Genomic DNA, 18,352 nt, shown 5'->3' with positions numbered 1-18,352 from the left:
ATATATGGAGGTGGGAGGAAAGGCATGGATACCTAATGATTGAAAGAAACACAGCACCGTATATGGAAGCTTCCTTGAAATTCTTGAAACTTTTCTTCATGTTCTCTAGGAATTCATAGAGAAAATTGCGGAGACAAGGTTTTTGATGTGGATTAGTAAATAACAAAAATGAAAATTAGCGAACAACTATTGTGTCCACGAGTTTGGAGAACCAATTGTTCAAGAAAATTTCTCTCTTGTGCTACCATTTGTTTCTCCGAAAGTTTTTCAAGATGTTAACAAACAGAATTCCAAATTGTTCAAGAAAATTTCTCTCTTGTGCTACCATTTGTTTCTCCGAAAGTTTTTCAAGATGTTAACAAACAGAATTTCAAGTCATTGTCCTATATTTTGATTTCCATTCATTCACAAGAGTTGTTAAGGGTTGTCAAAGTAACTTGATAAACTTGAACCATGAAGAAGACAAAGATTCATAGCTAGGACTTAAAAAAGCAATAGATGATTGATGAAAAATAAGTGTGAGGCGACAATTTACAAATAATAATAATAATAATAAGTTTAAAGAATAATTTAATTAAAGAATGAAAGAATACAGTTAATTTATTTTGACTAAGTCTCAACCTCTCTAGAGTCAGTTAATGGTGCAAAAATTTGCCTGAAACTAGGGTAAAAAATTTACAAGAGATCAGTCTACTCTAAAACAATCAGTCTTCTTCAGCATGACCACCACCACCATATTTTTGCGAAAAACAGCAGATGAACAATGAACAGGATATAATTTCATATGAGACGTTCCTCCGTCCTACTTTAGCTTCTCCCCCAGCAGATACAAATCCTAGCAGCCTATGTGTTTGACCCCCTTCTACAAGCAAAGTCAACTTCAGATATAGCGACCCAACTGAATTAGCATAACACTTATATCATCGAAAGAACCACGCGATGCAGCTAGTTCAACAAGCTTTTTACAGGCAAACAATGGCTCTGGCTTGTCAACACCTACGGAGAATGGACGAGCAATATCAACTGCTTCCTGAATACCAACCTGAAACCATACAAAAAAGAATCCAGTTGAGTATATTTGATTCTTGGATTTTGAAGAACATAAACTATGCAGATATATAAGAATGATACAAGTTAGCATGGGTTTTTACCTTATCCCACAGTCCATCAGATGCCAAGATCAAGAACTCGTATTCGGGCTGGAGACTAAGGATTTTGGTTTCTGGTTCTGCTATTACCCATTGCTTAAGATGCCTATCACCAATCCCCCTGGATACAGCTAGAGATCCCTGAATTCTCCATACACCATGGCATAGATCGACATAGCCACCCTAAAAAAACAAGATATCAACTTTATCAGTCTCAATCAAACGAAAGCTTCCTTTTAATCAATTATGTGCATATATTAAAATTTAGGGGTAAAAAAGGATAATGGTAAAAAGTGATAACTCCATACCAGGTTCTCAATTCTGTCCTTTTCATCTTCCCTCGAGGGGCGGTGATCAGAAGTAAGGGCCTCAGCAGCACCTCCTCTGCTCATGACAGCCCGGCAATCACCGGCATTAGACACAACAAGGTTTCCATTTCGGATTAAAGCAGTCAAACAGCACGAACCACCACGGAAATCCTCTTTAAGGAAATCGGAATCTGTATTCAGGTAACCATGCTTCACAGCCTCCTTAATGTCATCATCAGCTCTCCTCACCACTTGATCTAAAATGTTCCTTTCCAAGTTATCTGCTGCAAACTGTGCAGCTTTTGAACCTCCATGACCATCAAATACACCAAAAAAGGCCTGCAATTAGAGCAATAGCATATCAGATTCCAACTCTCTAATCTTTTAACTCAAGTAACTGTAATTCTATAATTTTATACATAACTTATATCTGTAATTCTATACACATCCTGTGAGAAGGATTTCTCTACCCAATTACACATGAAGTAGCCAAATTAAATCATTTATCATAATTTCACAAACATAATTGGTTCCACTTTGTCATTCTAGCTCCTATGAAGCTATGCCTACATAATTATCAAACTTTAAACATGCTAAACAATGATAAAAGTAAGTAAATCCCAACTTGATTTTACAATTTAAGTTTTCCAATTTCCGACAATTTCAGCTGCTACTGATCTTTAAAATGTCAAAACTACCTAATCTCAGAAAGCAAATTTATAAATACAAAGAAGAAATAGACTTTTTTTTTTTTCATTACCTGTTTAGGATCGCCATGAAGATTGACAGCTGCAGAGTACCGATCCTCCATAGCCTCTCTCCTCCCTCTCTTACAATACACAGAATACTCCTCTCTTTCATCTTCCACAACCTCCCTAATCGCCGCCGATGACGGCGTCCCCGGAGGAGCTCCGAAGCTCAACGAAGAAACCGGAATGTCCAGCCTCGTCGGCCTTTTCCTCTTCAATATCGTATTTGGAGACGAAGAACTCGGAGCCGTAGTCGAAGCCGAAGCCACGGCGGAAATCCCAGAAGGATTATGCTTGGGTAATCGGAGACGAAAAGGCGAAGATGGTGAAGACGGAGAAGGAGACAAAGACGAAGAAGAAGAAGAAGAAGTAGACGAAGCCGAGGGCTTCAGGTGAGATAAAGTCAAAGTTAGGGCTTCAGGAGACGGAGTTATTATGGAGGTTTTTTTGTTGCAGAACAAAGACGACGACGGAGAAAACACCGGCGAATTCGAAACGGCAACCGACATGTCGTTCTTTTTATTTAAAGATTCTTTATGCTTCTTCTAAATTTTCACAAAAACAAAACACGTTTTTCGAATAATTTATAAGCACTTCGATTTCTCCTTCTTTTTTTGTTTTTGCTTTTTCTGTGTTTTTGATTTTTGCTTTTGAGAAATTTTTTTGTTTTTCGATGTTTGCTTTGGATGAAACAGAACGAGAGAGAGGGAGTTGAGTATATAAAGGAAAGAAGGTTTTTTTTGTTTTTTGGTTTAAGAAAGGAGGTCAGAGTGGGGTCCACGCCTTCCGTGTTTACAGAGCATACCGTATAATATTTTTAACGTTATTTGACCACCGATTTTGGGGCGCTCCTTCCTTAATGTCATTTTTGCCCCTGACAGATTTTTAATACCTTGAAATGCTTTTTTTTTTTTTAATTTTTTTTAACAATTTACTAAAATTACAATTTTTCCAGAATTTTGTCTATCACATAATTTAAATTTGTATTTCATAAATATAAATAAAAATATTCAACCTACCTAACCTGTAAATGTAGTTGTAATTAATAAGTTCAGTAGTATTCTTTTTTTTTTTAATATCAAAGCTCTATATTCTACTTAAAAAATGCTAGAATCGTTTTTTTTTTTTTTTTTCATAGTTAGGAATTTCATTGGCATGATTTATAATATTCAAAGCATATTCTTTTGATAGGTTTTTTACTAAAAATATTCTTTTTTCTCAAAAAAATAAAAGTATTCTTTTATACTAGAATTCTTAATAGAAAACTCTTTTCATAGTTTTACATATCTTTTTTTATATATTATCATTTAAATATATAAAAAGGCTTAACTAAATTAAAAAAAATATATTTTTTTTCACAAATTGTTTATAAATCAAATACTATTTCACAAACTCTTTCACAAACTCTTTACAATGTTTTTAGACAAAATTGATAACTATGAAAATTTCACAAATTGTTTTTGGGTTAAAAAACTTTTGGGTAATAAAAAAATATATTTGTTGGAATATTTGGTTTCAAAATTATAAATATCTTTAAACATGTTTGATCGTATTTTTCTGAATAATTTGAGATGTTTAGTTTACATATTTATAAATATATTTGAGATTCTCGTATTTATAAACATTTAGTAGAATACATTTAAAATATTTAATCGTATATTTCTAATTATATCTGAAATATTTATATCTAAAAATCTTTAATCGCAGATTTTTAAATATATTTAATATGTTAATTACATATTTATGAACACAAATATATTTAATTAGTAAATATCTTCAATAATAATTTTAAATGGGTAAAAATATAAATTTATAATAAAAACTAAGTACAGTTTATCTAGTAGTGTAATCAAAACTTCTCTTCTTAATGTAATGGAGAGAAAGTTGAATTGTAAACTTAAATATTTAGACAATATGTATAATGGTCTGTTTGGTATAGCTGAAATTTTGTATAATAGATCTTTTTGAAAAAGAATTTTTATTAAAAAGCTAATAAGTATTTGATTATAAATAAAAAAATTACATTAAATGCTCATTAAGCTGTATTAAATACTCATTAAATTTTCATATAAAGTAAAAAAAAAAAAAAATTTAGAGAAGCTCAAAATTTGAACTTCTCTAAAACAATTTAAAAAGCTTAGTTTTTGATTAATAAGTACTTATTAACTTTTGCCAAATACTTTTATTTTTTGATAAAAAAGCTTTTAACTTTTAAATAAAGCTTTTAAACTAAAAAAAAAAACTTTACCAAATAAAGCCTAAAACTACTTCTAATAAATAGCTATATAAAACGAATAAAAAATTTATTATAATATTATTTATTTAATAATTGATATAATATTATATAATACTATTAAAAATTGATGATCAAAACTTAATAGGTGATGCTATTAATACCATTTGTCAAAAATGATATAATAATATTTTACTAACGTGGAATGGGTTTCACCACTTATCTTCATTTATAATTTTAGTTCATATTATTTATCTCAACTAATAAAACAATAATGCATTATTTACCACATCAATAAATAACATGATTTGGTAAACAAATTGTCTGCTTGTAAACTTAAAAGTATTCAGTTAGAATTCACAGATAAAAAGGAAAATATAAAGTTGAATTTAGAATAGAATTGATTTTGTTTCAACAACTAACTTAAAAAAAAAAAAAATCATGTTTTCTCATTATTACGTGTATAAGGAAAGTGGTAATTGGTTAAATTATTATTATTTATTGTTGAGGGACAAAATCGTAATTACGGGTAGGAAAGACGGTTGCCTTCCGAGCGAAGAAAATAGAGAGAGGGACAGAGGAAAGAGTAGGGGGATGAGGGATTGGGTTAACATATAATAGAGGTCAAACACGTTATGTGATAAATTGGGGGAGAGAGTGTAAAGGAGTGGAATAAAGTGGTATTTGTATTTGACTCCCGGACTCTTAGTGGTATTTATCAATTTACAAAGATTAATTGGTCGCTTTTTTTTTAATATTTTCTTAGTTGCGAAGAAGACGATGAAACACGTTACACGTATTTATATTTATATATATATATATATGTGTGTGTGTATTATGTGTATGAGCCGCCTAGCACAGCACAGTCACAGCCATGCTAATCATGTGGAGCCCACTGTGTCTGATTTTCCTGATTGGTTTTTCAGGAGGCTCTTTCGCTGAAGTTACCGTTATGAATGTGTTCGTAATTTATGACCGTTAGGAGGATCTCAAGTCCAAACGTCACCTTTTTTTCTACTTCCTTATTTTCATTTTATTTTATTATTTTTGGCTCTAATTTTCTTTTCGTGGTGGGAGTGGGCATTTTCTTTTACCAGTTTTCAGCATTTAATAATGTTTTCAACACCTGTCCCTCTGATCCTTCCACACGTGTCACATATTTGTCATCCTCCCAGTACTTTCCTTTTTTTTTTTTTTTTTTTTTTTTTCTTTTTGTTTGTTTGTTTGTTTGTCACATATAGTTCAATTTGACCTCTTCTTTTTTCATGGATTCCCATTTCACATTTTTCGCGTAATAATAATTCAGTCAGAATCTAGAATATTTTTAGGGAATTGAAGATTCTTTGAAGTAATTTTATTTTTTAGGTGTTTAAAACAAAAAAAATAATAAATAAAAAAAGAAAGAGAAATAGAAAGAAAAAACACCACAAATTTTCTTACATTTTTTAATAAATTTTGTTTTTTGATATTCATTGGAGCTTCCGCATTCAAACTATAATTATGACACTGAGCTATGTCACAGAAAGTTTTCGGTTTTATATTTGGAGAGGGATAATTCTACTTAAACTCGAGGTTTCTCACATATGAAATCATACTATTTAAGTTGTGTTGAATAAGTTGTTTTTAAACTCGAGGTTTCTCATATGTAAAACCAGAATACTTAGGTTGTATTGGATGCGTTGTTTTTCATTTTACAAATTATAAAATAACAAACAATGTCCCAAAAATGTTTTATATGCATGTCAACAAATTTAAAGACAAAAATATTAAATGAAATATATAATATTTATTATTTTAAATTAAAAGCATTTATTTTATATAGAAATATCTCATATTTAACATATATTATATGTAAACATAGATAACGTTTACCAACTTCAACAATAATTCTTTTACATATCAATATATATCATTTTACCATTTCATTTTTATAACATACATTAGCAGATATGTTTTTAAATCTTTAAAATAGGAAATCCGATATACCATTTATATATTACAAACTTGATATATAAAAATATTTTTTAATACATTAGGCCCTTGGCTATTTTGAGACTTGTCTTCCATGATACACCGAATAATTCAAGATGAAAATGTAACATTTTTATTAAATTTTTGAATGATTTGTGGGCATTAAATTGTCTTTATTGCCTTTAATTAAATTTAATTGTTTTCCATTTTGGGATTGTGGAATAAGGAAAAGGAAAAAGAAGAAAAAAAATAGTGCATTTTGTAATTTCTCTTAATCATTCTTCTCCTCCCTCGTGTGAGTTTTTGAAAAAACAAAGAAAATATAGTTTTCTGTATATTTTGGCATAACAATAAGAGTGGTAAAGCGAAGATATTCTGAAAGTTCGAGGGAAAGATTTGGTGGTGCTGTGTCTAGAAGTTTTAAAATCCGTTGTATTCTGAAAGACTACCGTTGGAAAACACTCACACCCGTGGGACGAAACTATTCTTAAGGACACTATGGTACCACACAAGTCTCTGACTTATTGTTCAACAAGCAGATCAATTACTAAGGATATATAGGTTCAATTTTCTTTACTCAATTGTAAATATTTTTATTTACATATTTTAGATCCATATGTATTTACATATTATTCTCATAATATATTTTTCTACAATATTAAGACTATACCCGTATATGAAGATATATGTGGATGTTAGACTATTTGTTCTTGATTTTGACCTGAGTTCGTGTTATTGAGATAATAATAATAATAAAAAACCTCCCTACTATTGTAGATTTAATGGATGGGCATGTAGTGTTTTTTATTTTTTGAGTTATTAAAAGGGAAAAATATATATTTATATATAAATGTTTTTCATATTTTTACATGCCCATGATTTGATCTATACTTTGTACCAGGTTTGAAAGGATGAGAAAAGAAATTAGTAAATAAATTTTTGTTATCATTGTGGGTTTTAAAATTTTTGGGCAAATTATATATTTTTGTTTAAATCAAAATTTTTTCCTCAAAATCATTTGCCTATGAATTTCTAAACCTTTGGTTGGTTTTCCGACAGTTTTTTAGTGCTGGAATAGTGTGAAAAATGGCTTTAAAATTCAAATCGGATCGGAAAACCCGTTTAACAATGAAACGGGTAGAGAAAATCTGGCTTGAGATTGAAAACAGGTCAAAATTTGGGTTAATGGATGGCAAAAACGGGTATGGATAGGATTATGGGTTAGTAGGCCTTGAATTTAAAATTCTGTTGGACTTAGCCCAATTTTAAAGCTCAGCCCGTGGTTAGAACATGTTACTGTTAAGCCCAAAACCTAAGCCCAACAGAGATTTGGCCCGTTAGAAACCTTGCCAATTGTTAACGAGCTGCCATGTGTCAAGGAACGAGTGGAGCCACATGGTGCAATGAGGTGATGTCAAATGGCGCACAATGGCAAGGCAACGTGGCGAGGCCATGTGTCATACAGCTGCGAGGCCACGTGTTGACCAGTGTGAAACCATGTGTCAAGCAAGGAGTAGTGACATGTGTCGACTTGTGGCAGGTGACACGTGTCCGTCTATATAAATACCGTGTGTCGCACGGACAAGCCACGTGTCGATGAAACAGGTGATACGTGTCGGCCTTTGTATGTGACACGTGTAAGTTAGAGAGGGCGACACGTACACGTGTTATAAAAGCATGTCCACATGTGTGATGTCAGCAGACAAGTCAGTTGCCATGTTAGATTGAATGACACGTGGCGAACGCAACATCAGCACGGGTGCCATGTGGTAGTGCTACAGTGACACATGGCAGTGCCACATCAGTAATAGTGACACGTGGCAATGATGTCAACATTGATATTATCATTGTAATTGATGATGTCAGCCTTGGTGGATGTATAAAGTAATTTTGTGGGTATATACAGAAATTTTATGATGTATACAGAAACCATAAAAATCACATCTTTTGTGAGTTTTCCTATTGGAATTTGGTTGTAATTAGTTTGCAAATAACTAATTGATTTTTGTTTTTGTGATTTTACAGAATCAGTAAGTGGAAATGTGCCTATTGCACAAGTCCCAACTCAGATTCCTGTATTTCAAGTGCCTTTTCTTGCAAATCATGCAAAGAGACTTGAGAAGTTCGATGGATTTAATTTTAAAAGGTGGCAATGGAAGATATTGTTCTACTTGACGACATTGGGCCTTGTAAGGTTCCTAACTGAGGACGTACCATCAAGTGATGAAAAGAGTAATAAAGAGACTCTGATGGCAGTGGATGCTTGGAAGAATTTCGATTATTTAGGTCAGAATTATGTCCTGAATGGCCTATATGATACCTTGTAGGGAGTATAATATGGCAAGAAGCCAGCAAAAGAACTGTGGGAAACTCTGGATCGAAAGTACGAGAGTGAGAACGCTGGGTCCCGAAAGTTTGTTGTAGGTCGATTCTTAGACTACATGATGGTAGATACCAAACCACTGATAAGCCAAGTACATGAGTTATAAGTGCTCATCTAAGAACTTCTTGCCGAAGAGATATTCATTATTGAAGTCTTTCAAGTTGCTGTTATGATTGAAAAGCTGTCTCCTAGTTAGGGAGACTTTAGAAATTATCTCACATACAAGAGAAAGGAAACGGATATGCAGGTTCTTGTTGGAAAACTTTGAATTAAAGATGACAATAAGAGGTCTGACAAAAGATCCATGAAGGCCGTGGTGAAGGCCAATATTGTGAAGCATGGAAGTAGCTTCAAGAATAAGAAGAAAGCTGGAAAAGTTCCAAGTTGAGGCCTAAAGGAGGCATCTTCAAGAAATTCAAGTTCCAAGGAAAATGTTTCAATTGTGATAGCATGGGTCACAGAACAGCGGACTGTAGACTGCCGAAAGGAAAGAGGAATAAAGAGACACAAATGTTAGAGCACATTATAAGAGAGGTTGATGAAATTGACCTAAGTGCTGTTGTCTCTGAGGTGAACTTAGTGGGCTCTAATCCAAAAGAGTGGTGGATAGATATAGACGCAATCCGCCACATGTGTGCAGATAAGAGAATGTTCACCTCTTTCGAATAAAAGGAAAATAGGGCGAAGTTGTTCATAGGTAACTCTGCCATTTCAGAAATCCAAGGGGAAGACAAAGTAATCCTAAAGATGATTTCTGGGAAGGATCTTACTCTGAATAATGTATTGTATGTTCCAGACATTTGAAAGAATTTGGTGTCTGAATCGCTGCTATGCAAACATGGCTTTCGCTTCGTGTTTTAGTCAGATAAGGTGATTTTGTCTAAAGTTTGGAATGTTTTGGCTAAGGACTATGTAGTCAATAGATTATTCAAGTTGAATGTAATTACTGTAAAGCCAAAGAATATTAATAATAAAGCTAGTACTTCTTCTGTTTACTTACTTGAGTCTTCTATTTCATGGCATGGTATACTAGGTCAAGTTAATTTTAATTCTTTGTGGAGATTAATTAACTTGAATCATATTCCTACGTTTGAAATTTATTTCAAACATAAATGTGAAACATGTGTAGAGGCAAAATCAACGAGGTTATTGTTTCAAACGATTGAAAAAAATAATGAACCTTTGGATTTAATACATAGCGATGTATGTGATTTAAAATTTGCACCGACTAGAGGTGGTAATAAATATTTTATTACCTTTATTAATGATAGCACGAAATATTGCTATGTGTACTTGCTTAAGAGTAAGGATGAGGCACTAGATAAATTTATTCTCTATAAAATGGAAGTTGAGAATCAACTCAACAAAAAAGTTAAAATGATAAGAAATGATCGTAGTGGGGAGTATGTGACTCCATTTAGAGAATATTGTGCTCAACATGGTATAATATATGTAGTTAATCCACCATACTCGTCACAATCAAATGGTGTGGTTGAACGGAAAAATAGAATTTTAAAAGAAATGATGAATGCAGTGCTGATAATTTCTGCATTGCCTCAGAACTTGTGGGAGGCAACCGTTTTGTCGGCAAACGACCTTTTAAATAAGGTGCTCCAGAAGGACCAACTAAAAACACCTATGAGTTATAGAAAGGAAGACAACCTTCCTATAATTACACTATAATTACTTACGAGTGTGGAGGTGTCTAGCCAAAGTTGTGGTACCAACTCCAAAGAGAGTAAAGAGAGGTCCTAAAACAGTTGATTGCATCTTTGTAGGATGTGCACAAAATAGAGTGCATATCGGTTTTTTATGTATAGGTTAGAAATTCCTTATATAAACAAGAATACGATAATGGAATAAAAAATTGTGTCATTTTTCAAACGTATTTTTCTGTATAAAGTGGAAGAAGGACCGAGTTCGTCTAAATGAACTTATGATACTATCGATAAAGATAATCATGATAGTGATCAAGATCAAGAAACTGATGTTGAGACTGAGGTTGAGCTTAGATATAGTAAGAGAGTAAGAATGGAAAAATCCTATGATTCAAATTTTCTAATTTACATGCTAGAAAGTGAACGTCAAAACTTCTAAGAAGGTATAAATTCTCCTAAAAGAAATTTATGGAAAGAAGCTGTAAAAAGTGAGATTGATTCCATTTTGCAAAATCACACTTGAGAGTTAGTAGATCTTCCTCCAGATTGTAAACCTTTGGGTTACAAATAGATTTTTAAAAAGAAAATGAAAGCAGATGAAACTACACATAAATACAAGGTAAGGCTTGTAATTAAACGATACAAGCAATAAAAAGGACTTGATTATTTTGATACTTATTTTCCAGTGACGAGAATAAATTCTATAAGAATGGTACTGGTGATCACTGCATTACAGGATTTTAAAGTACATCAAATGAATGTGAAAATAACCTTTTTTAATGGAGATCTCGATGAAGAGATGACAAGAAAGAAAGTCTGTAGCTTGGTGAAGTTCTTGTATGGACTAAAACAAGCTCCAAAGCAATGTCATCAAAAATCCACTAGTGGCTATGTATTTACATTAGCGGGTGAATAAAGTCGATACAATGGAAGCGAAACACTAAAAATGTGGTGAAGAGGAGAATAACTATGCCAATTTTTGGAAGACATTCCTAGGTGGCCGAAACCTGGGCCAACAATAAGTATACATTGTGATAGTCAATTTGCGATTGGCAGGACACAAAATGTTACGTATAATAGAAAGTCTAAACACAATTCCATTAGATAATTAATATCAACCAGAGTTATCTCGATAGACTATGTAAAATCGAATGATAACATTGCGGATTTGCTAACGAAAGGGTTAAATAGAGAATTAGCTGAGAAATCATCGAGAGAAATGGGATTAAAGCCAGTGAATAAAGTCGATACAATGGAAACCCAACGTAGTTGACTAGAGATCCCAAGCTCTAGATTCAATGGGACAACGTAATTGTAAAGACTGGTATGAATCACTGTGAGGGTTAATCCTCTGTCCATTCTTATGATGAAACAGTGATAAAAAAAGCTTAAGCATAAAATATGCTTTTAATGATTCCTATAAATGTGTGTTTAGTAATCTTTGCATAATGATGCTGATTACATTAGAAAAATGAATTACCTATGTGAGAGAGAAAAATGGCCGGTTCAAAAGAGAATTGTTAAAGGCACAATTACTTAGAAACTCTTGCAGAACCAAGCAAGTGTTTAAGGCCAAAATGAACACAACAATGAGAACTGAAGTGTATCAAGGAGGAATCTGTGTGAACTATATTGTCATTTACACAAACGACGCAAAATGGTTCAAAGATATCGCATCTACCATTAGTTAGTAAATAAGATACAGTTTCACAAATGAAGGTTCAAAGAGTCACAACTACTTATCCTATATATTCTGAATGCAAAGCTTTACCACCAGAATCTTGTATAGTCCTAAGTCGTTAAATAATTCATATACAGAATTGTAACATTTTTATTAAATTTTTGAATGATTTGTGGGCATTAAATTATCTTTATTGCCTTTAATTAAATTTAATTATTTTTCGTTTTGGGATTGTGGAATAAGAAAAGGAAAAAAGAAGAAAAAATAATGGATTTTGTAATTTCTCTTCCCTCAAGCTCTTAGAAAAGAAACAAAGAAAATATAATTTTCCGTATATTTTGGCATAACAATAAAAATGATAAAACAAAGATACTCAGAAAAACTTTAGTAATGATGTGTTCAGAAGCTTGAAAAACTTTGATAATGATGTGTTCAGAAGCTTTGAAATCCGTTAAAATCTGCTTACGAAAAACACTTGCATGAAAATAGTTTTAAAAATATTATAATCAAATTCAATTTTCTTTGCTCAATTATAAATATTTTTTATTTACATATTTTAAAACCATATGTAAATACGTATTATTTTCATTATATATTTCTCTACAGATAATTTTTAACACGCTTTAGATAACGGCAATCTGCTTCGTAAGACTTAGGCAGCCAGAGATTTGCTTTGGTTCGACTTTGTTTATGCACCGTTTAATTCTACCTGCTCAAATTCTCTAGTATTTTTATTTTTATTATTATTATTTTACAGTTTTTGATGCTTCGTTTTCTGCACTGCACTTTACTTGGAGTTTCGGTATTTTGATTAATTATACCACAGGCTGATCTTTGCAACAAGCCCATTGAAAACGACGAAACCAGAGTGCTTTCTACACTAGGGAAAATTCTTTTCGCACATCATTCCCATTCAAAATTACCGAAAGAATATTTTGATTCTTTCATTTTTCCTTTTTGTAATTGTAGAATTATTTTCTGCAGAATTATCTTCCTCTACATACAACAGCAAACTTGATGAGATTCACTAGCCTCCGGCGATTGGCTAGCCATCGCAATTTCTCTCCCGAATTAAATTTTTCTCACTGCCTGCCAATTGCTGTGATTCTGAGAGCAATAACCGCAGATGGTGGGCGTTACTCCCCAAAAGGTTGCCGTAGGTCATTTGTCGGCAATGGTTGCTGCGCAATGGAGAAGATAGCTGGTGCACCATGAAGAAGGTAAAAGAAAATAGGTTTAATGCCCTTTTTTTTTTTTTTTTTTTTTATAAAAAAGGTCGATGCTGTTTTAGTAGTTTGATACATCAATGCAATGGGAAGAGATATTTAGTTTGTGTAAATAGAAGCACTCGGACAACAAACAAACAAAAAATAAACAGTCCCTGGCCTGCCAAAATCATTTTCTATCTACGGCCAGCCCATTTAATTGTGGGCCTCAAAGACGCCCGTTAAATTGAAGTAAAAAACAGGAAACTTTAATCCAATACCCTTTAAATATTATAAAAGGCCTTAATAAAAAAATACCCTTCCCTCTCAACAATCCCTTTTCATCTACACCCCATCTATATCTATTTTATCTTTAATAAAAATTTAAAATTACTTCAATGTCTCCTTATTTGTTTATTTATTATTATTATTATTTTTCTTCCAGATGTCCATCCTGCAATTTCATCCCAAATTCTGCTTCTTTCTTCCAGACAATCCGTTCCATTCAAAGCAAAAGAAACCTCTGCTTTTTCCCTCGGTTTTCTTCCTTCATCCCTCAGATAAGTATCTGTGTATTTTTTTAATTGGGTTATTTGCAAAATAAATTCATGTAAATTCAGAACCGGACCTGCAAACATTACATCATCACTAGTAGTTCAACGAAGTAAAATAGCTGAAAAATTCACAATCAAAACAAAACAAACTTTTAATTGGGTTAAAGTTTCCAACAAACAAATAACTCAAACCATCATATAATTTTTGGAGAACCTCAGAATTGCAGAAAATACAGCAAGGCTTATGCAGCCATTCAGTCCCGAAAGATGGTATTTTGTAAGAGATTTCATCATAGGTACCCCATCAAAACAAGCCATTATTATGAAAAAAAAAAAAAACCAAACCACCACAAAACAATTAACAATGAAAGAAATAATATTTATGTAAAATGCTACGGAAACTAAAACCCAATTGAGTAAAAATTGAATTATAAGATGGTATAGTTAAAAGTGTGCGTCTCATGGCCGGTCCCAAGAGGTACTCGCAGCGACGCCGCTCCACAAGGCGATGGAATATGAGACCAACCCACAACAGAGGAGCTCCATAAGGAGGACCGTCAATGCTGTAGGATTTTCTATGTGACGTCTACTTTGGCAATATACAAACATAACAAAGATTTGCTGCCGTAAATAAGTACATATACCGTCACATTTAATCCAAAAATAGAAAGAGATTCTTATAGATCCAAAAAGAAAAAAAAAAAAAAGAAAAAAGATAACCAGGGTAGAACTTCTTTTTTATAAAAATGTGTCACAAAGAGATAATAGCAGCAACGCTGCTCCAAACGGCAATGGAATATGAGACAATCAAAAAACAGAGTAGCTCCATTAGGAGGAGCATCAATTTTTTGTGCGACGTTTACCTAGGCAATATATAAATACTAAAACAGAATTTGCTGCCCTTAAAAAAACGGTGAAGGAATTCAAAATAACAGAAATCAATCCAAAATCTTACAAATCCTAGAGGAAAAACTAACAAATACAAACTACAGACACACAAAACAATTTGATTTTGAAGATTTGAATGTAGTTCCCCAACGTCCAAATGCGACATAAGGCCGCAATGGATAGCGAGAGGAACAGGTATTTTTTTTTAGCTTCACGAATAAAAAAACACAAACAAAATAAATTCATGTAAATTCAGAACCGAACCGATTGCGTGAAGCCCAAACACCTCAGATTCATTTTGAAATTAAAAAAAAAAAAAAGATCTGCGATAATAGAAATTGAAAAACTGGGAGAGATAATACAAAACTAACTCAGTCCCTTAGATGTTCATAAAGATCTGCGATCATATCCGCAAATCATTACAGGTCTGTTAAGGCTCATCACTGTCAGTAATATAAATCTGAAAACACATCCATTTACTAGCATAAAAAACACACTAACTATGCGTATAAACAAAAAAGAATATAGCTGCTCCAATGTTATTCCCAATGCGATAGAAAGTACAGAGGGATATTATATACAAAATAAGAACAGCACCTATTACTGTTGCTTCAAGGGAACGAGTCTAATGGGAATTGATAAGATCCCACCGACCAGATAGTGAAGCTTTCTTTGCTTCTTCGGATGGAGCTAGCTAGCAATAAACCAGATCAGACAGAGAAACGAAAGCGAAACACTAAAAATTGGGGGAGAATCTGAGAAACCCTAACTGCCGAGAGAGGAGGTGAGAAACGGTGCTTTGATTCAAGGATCCACGGGGGTTTTATATAGCAAAGGAGTAGAGTAATCCAACGGCTGGGATCACAGCCCCGATATTTGATCGGCCGCCGTTTACCCTACCTAGTCTTTTCTCTAAAACCCTTAAATTACTTTTGTTACTTGTTTTTTTCGCATGTGAAAAAAAATAAAAAATAAAAAATTCCCTAAATTACTTGTCATTATTCCGAAATTGATGCAATATTATCTAATTTTTCTATCGAAAAAATAACTATTATTATTATTATTTTTTAAAAAATGCTTATATTAGGGTTTGAGGCATTTTCATTTTTATATACTTTTCTGTTTTTTGTTTTTTTTTGAGATCATGGGCCTAGCTCCAACCTTAATTTATGTCATGGGCTTATTTATCGTATGGGCTTCAAAAAGAATTTTCAAATAGATATGGCTATATCACAATCCCGATTTTTCCATTTTATGAAATATAAAAAGCATAAAAGAAAAATAATAATAAATAAAGGGATATGCAGCCACTTATTTTTAATCTCTCTTTTTTTTTTTTTTTTTTTTCGGGGGTAAGCTAACTTTATTTTTAATGCTTGAATGAATGTGCTATAGACGTAGATATCGTTTTGTTTTATATTTAAGAGAAACAGGAATTTTCGAACATTGCAATTTCGTCCTTGAGCTTAGAGGAAAAGCATAAGGAAAAGAATAACTTAAACCAAACAAATCAGCCTTTGACATATCATTTTGTCCCCATTTTTATAGTTCAGAAAAGCAAAAGATCGCTTTTTTTTTTTTTTTTTTGGCTTCCAATAATGCATGCCGTATATAAAAGAAAAGGATTATTCAATCCTTAACATAAAGTGAAACTCAAAAGCCTGTTTGCTGTGTGGCAACAAATAATCAATTACAGGTTACATCAATAGTAAAAGCTTCAAATTTTCACTAAAACAAGAACATGTCGAGTCAAAGACCCCAACAGAAGTAGTGTAATATAGAGGAGCAGGATATTGAAAGCTTTTTGTTAAATAGCAGGATATTGAAAACTTGCTTTGTACAGATTTCTTTTCTTTTATCCCCTGCCCCGAAATTTCAAATCAGAGGGTCATAAGTTGCACTAGCATCGTGCATAGTCTCATACCGCATTCAACCTTTAAAGTTCATCATATTTCTTAATGGCACCATAGATGCCTGAAGTTATATTCAAAATAAGAAAAATAAATTGGTTGGTTAACAACTTGGGGTAAATTCAATAGTTATCACGATTTAAAAATTTTCTATCGATAATGATAACTTTGACGGATAAACCAAAACCAAACAAAAATTACATCTCAGTTCTTGTTTTGTTTAGAGAAATGGTAATCAATATAGCCATCATGTTGTCTAAAATGATAACCAAATATAATCAGACAAGAAGATCAAATTAAATATGTAAGCTTTCACTATCCCCAGCAGCTCCTTCAAAGATGCATCAAAATGATATATGTAATATAGCACAATCTCAAGGATTAAGCAATTAGCAGAAAAAAATTATCAATCTAACAAGAAAGTATAACTTGCCGAATTCATTAGAAAATAAAAGGCTTTCACAAAGAATTTCGGACAGAACCACTGCGTTAATATGGCAGAGATACTCTCCTTTAGGTTTCCATGCCCACATCATAACCTAACCATAATTCTTTGAAAAAGAATAATCGGATCAATGAGAGTACCTCATGTTCCTCATGTTTTTTGATGGACAAAATCCTTAAAGAAGCAAGTTTAGAGCATATTAACATTCAAAGTATAGTTGATATGATAAAGAAGATACCGATTTTCAAAAAGGAAGAAAGAATTTAAAAAACCATAAACACTTAATATTATGGAGAAAAGAATGTTTTTCTCACAAACTTGTTTAGAAACTGAAGACTCTTTTTTTTTTTTTTATGTAGGCGAAGAAAGGAAAGAATCAAACATATTAAGGTAGACAAACTACCTTCACATATTGTTAACAAGAATAAGGATAAGCAGGAATCTATTTTTCTAAAACACAATAAAGCTGAAGATTTTGCTGTTACAAAGCATATTGACAAAGCACACTAAGGGGGGTGTATTCAATTTAGAATTCGAAAGATTTTAAAAGTCTTTAAAAGTTTAGAGTTAACCCATTGGGGTGCTGACCAGATACGAATGAAGACTGAACCGATCACTAGGGCTCAAGCTAAGAGATTTAAGGACAACATGACTACTTTTATATAGAGAGTAATCCATTCTTAAAAAGGCGTCCATACCCGAAGATACAATGTCTGTTTTAAACATTCAAATGGCGGAAGCTGTTATGGACCCGAGTAGCTATTTTAGTACAAATATGGACTCCGGGCAGTAAGAAATAGTTCCAACACTTGATGGATTCAATGAATATATCTAAGAGGTCATAGAATCAAGACAAGATAGAAGCTAAAACATCCAACAGGAGGTGTGCACATAGAAGAGAGTTTTGCCGGTTTTACTGTATTTTGTTGCTAGCTTTACTGTATTTTATTGAGTTGATATTTTCTCTTTGTTCCAATCAAGAGCAACGTGTGGGGCTCAATAATAATCCTATTTGGCATCCTATAAAGTATATATGAGCTGATTTGGAGCTTAAATTGGTCAAAAACAGCTTAGTAAAAAAGATAATTATTTAATTTCCTAATTTGTTTTTGATTTTTTGTTTTAGGAAATTAGTTTTCTATTTGGTTTTTATTTATTTATTTGCTGGACAAATCAACTTAGGAAAGTTATTATTTTATTATTTTCATTGTAAATTAAT

General features: G+C 32.5%; 1 protein-coding gene, 1 long non-coding RNA gene and 3 other non-coding genes across 5 annotated transcripts; all 5 read right to left on the bottom strand.

The window, feature by feature from the left end:
- Nucleotides 1-544: 544 nt before the first annotated feature.
- LOC107411512 (probable protein phosphatase 2C 25) lies at nt 545-2,906 on the bottom strand. The gene is made up of 4 exons (XM_016019111.4): nt 2,217-2,906; nt 1,457-1,795; nt 1,152-1,331; nt 545-1,042 (listed from the first exon to the last, which is right to left on the bottom strand). Exons 1-4 carry the CDS (start codon nt 2,712-2,714, stop codon nt 881-883), a joined length of 1,179 nt encoding a protein of 392 aa, XP_015874597.2. The 5' UTR covers nt 2,715-2,906; the 3' UTR covers nt 545-880.
- Nucleotides 2,907-13,436: 10,530 nt separating this feature from the next.
- On the bottom strand, nt 13,437-15,753 carry LOC125421102 (uncharacterized). Its single transcript, XR_007239262.2, has 2 exons — nt 15,376-15,753; nt 13,437-13,964 (listed from the first exon to the last, which is right to left on the bottom strand). It is a non-coding gene; the product is annotated as an uncharacterized LOC125421102 (long non-coding RNA).
- LOC112490795 (small nucleolar RNA SNORD96 family) lies at nt 14,101-14,190 on the bottom strand. The gene has a single exon (XR_003054991.2). It is a non-coding gene; the product is annotated as a small nucleolar RNA SNORD96 family (small nucleolar RNA).
- Nucleotides 14,913-15,059, bottom strand: LOC112490814 (small nucleolar RNA snoR136). Its single transcript, XR_003055009.3, has one exon. It is a non-coding gene; the product is annotated as a small nucleolar RNA snoR136 (small nucleolar RNA).
- Nucleotides 15,144-15,229, bottom strand: LOC112490792 (small nucleolar RNA SNORD25). Its single transcript, XR_003054988.1, has one exon. It is a non-coding gene; the product is annotated as a small nucleolar RNA SNORD25 (small nucleolar RNA).
- Nucleotides 15,754-18,352: the final 2,599 nt, after the last annotated feature.

The sequence above is a fragment of the Ziziphus jujuba genome, chromosome 10, assembly GCF_031755915.1.
Source record: "Ziziphus jujuba cultivar Dongzao chromosome 10, ASM3175591v1".
Taxonomy (NCBI): Eukaryota; Viridiplantae; Streptophyta; class Magnoliopsida; order Rosales; family Rhamnaceae; genus Ziziphus; species Ziziphus jujuba.
The sequence above is the reverse complement of the archived record's forward strand: the minus strand, read 5'-3'. Positions and strand labels throughout refer to the sequence as shown.

Coding starts and splice junctions, on each gene's coding strand:
- LOC107411512 (XM_016019111.4), bottom strand. CDS start 2,714: ATGTCGGTTGCCGTTTCGAATTCGCCGGTGTTTTCTCCGTCGTCGTCT. Junction 1,796..2,216: donor TTCATGGCGATCCTAAACAG/GTAATGAAAAAA, acceptor CTCTAATTGCAG/GCCTTTTTTGGTGTATTTGA. Junction 1,332..1,456: donor AGGACAGAATTGAGAACCTG/GTATGGAGTTAT, acceptor TTGTTTTTTTAG/GGTGGCTATGTCGATCTATG.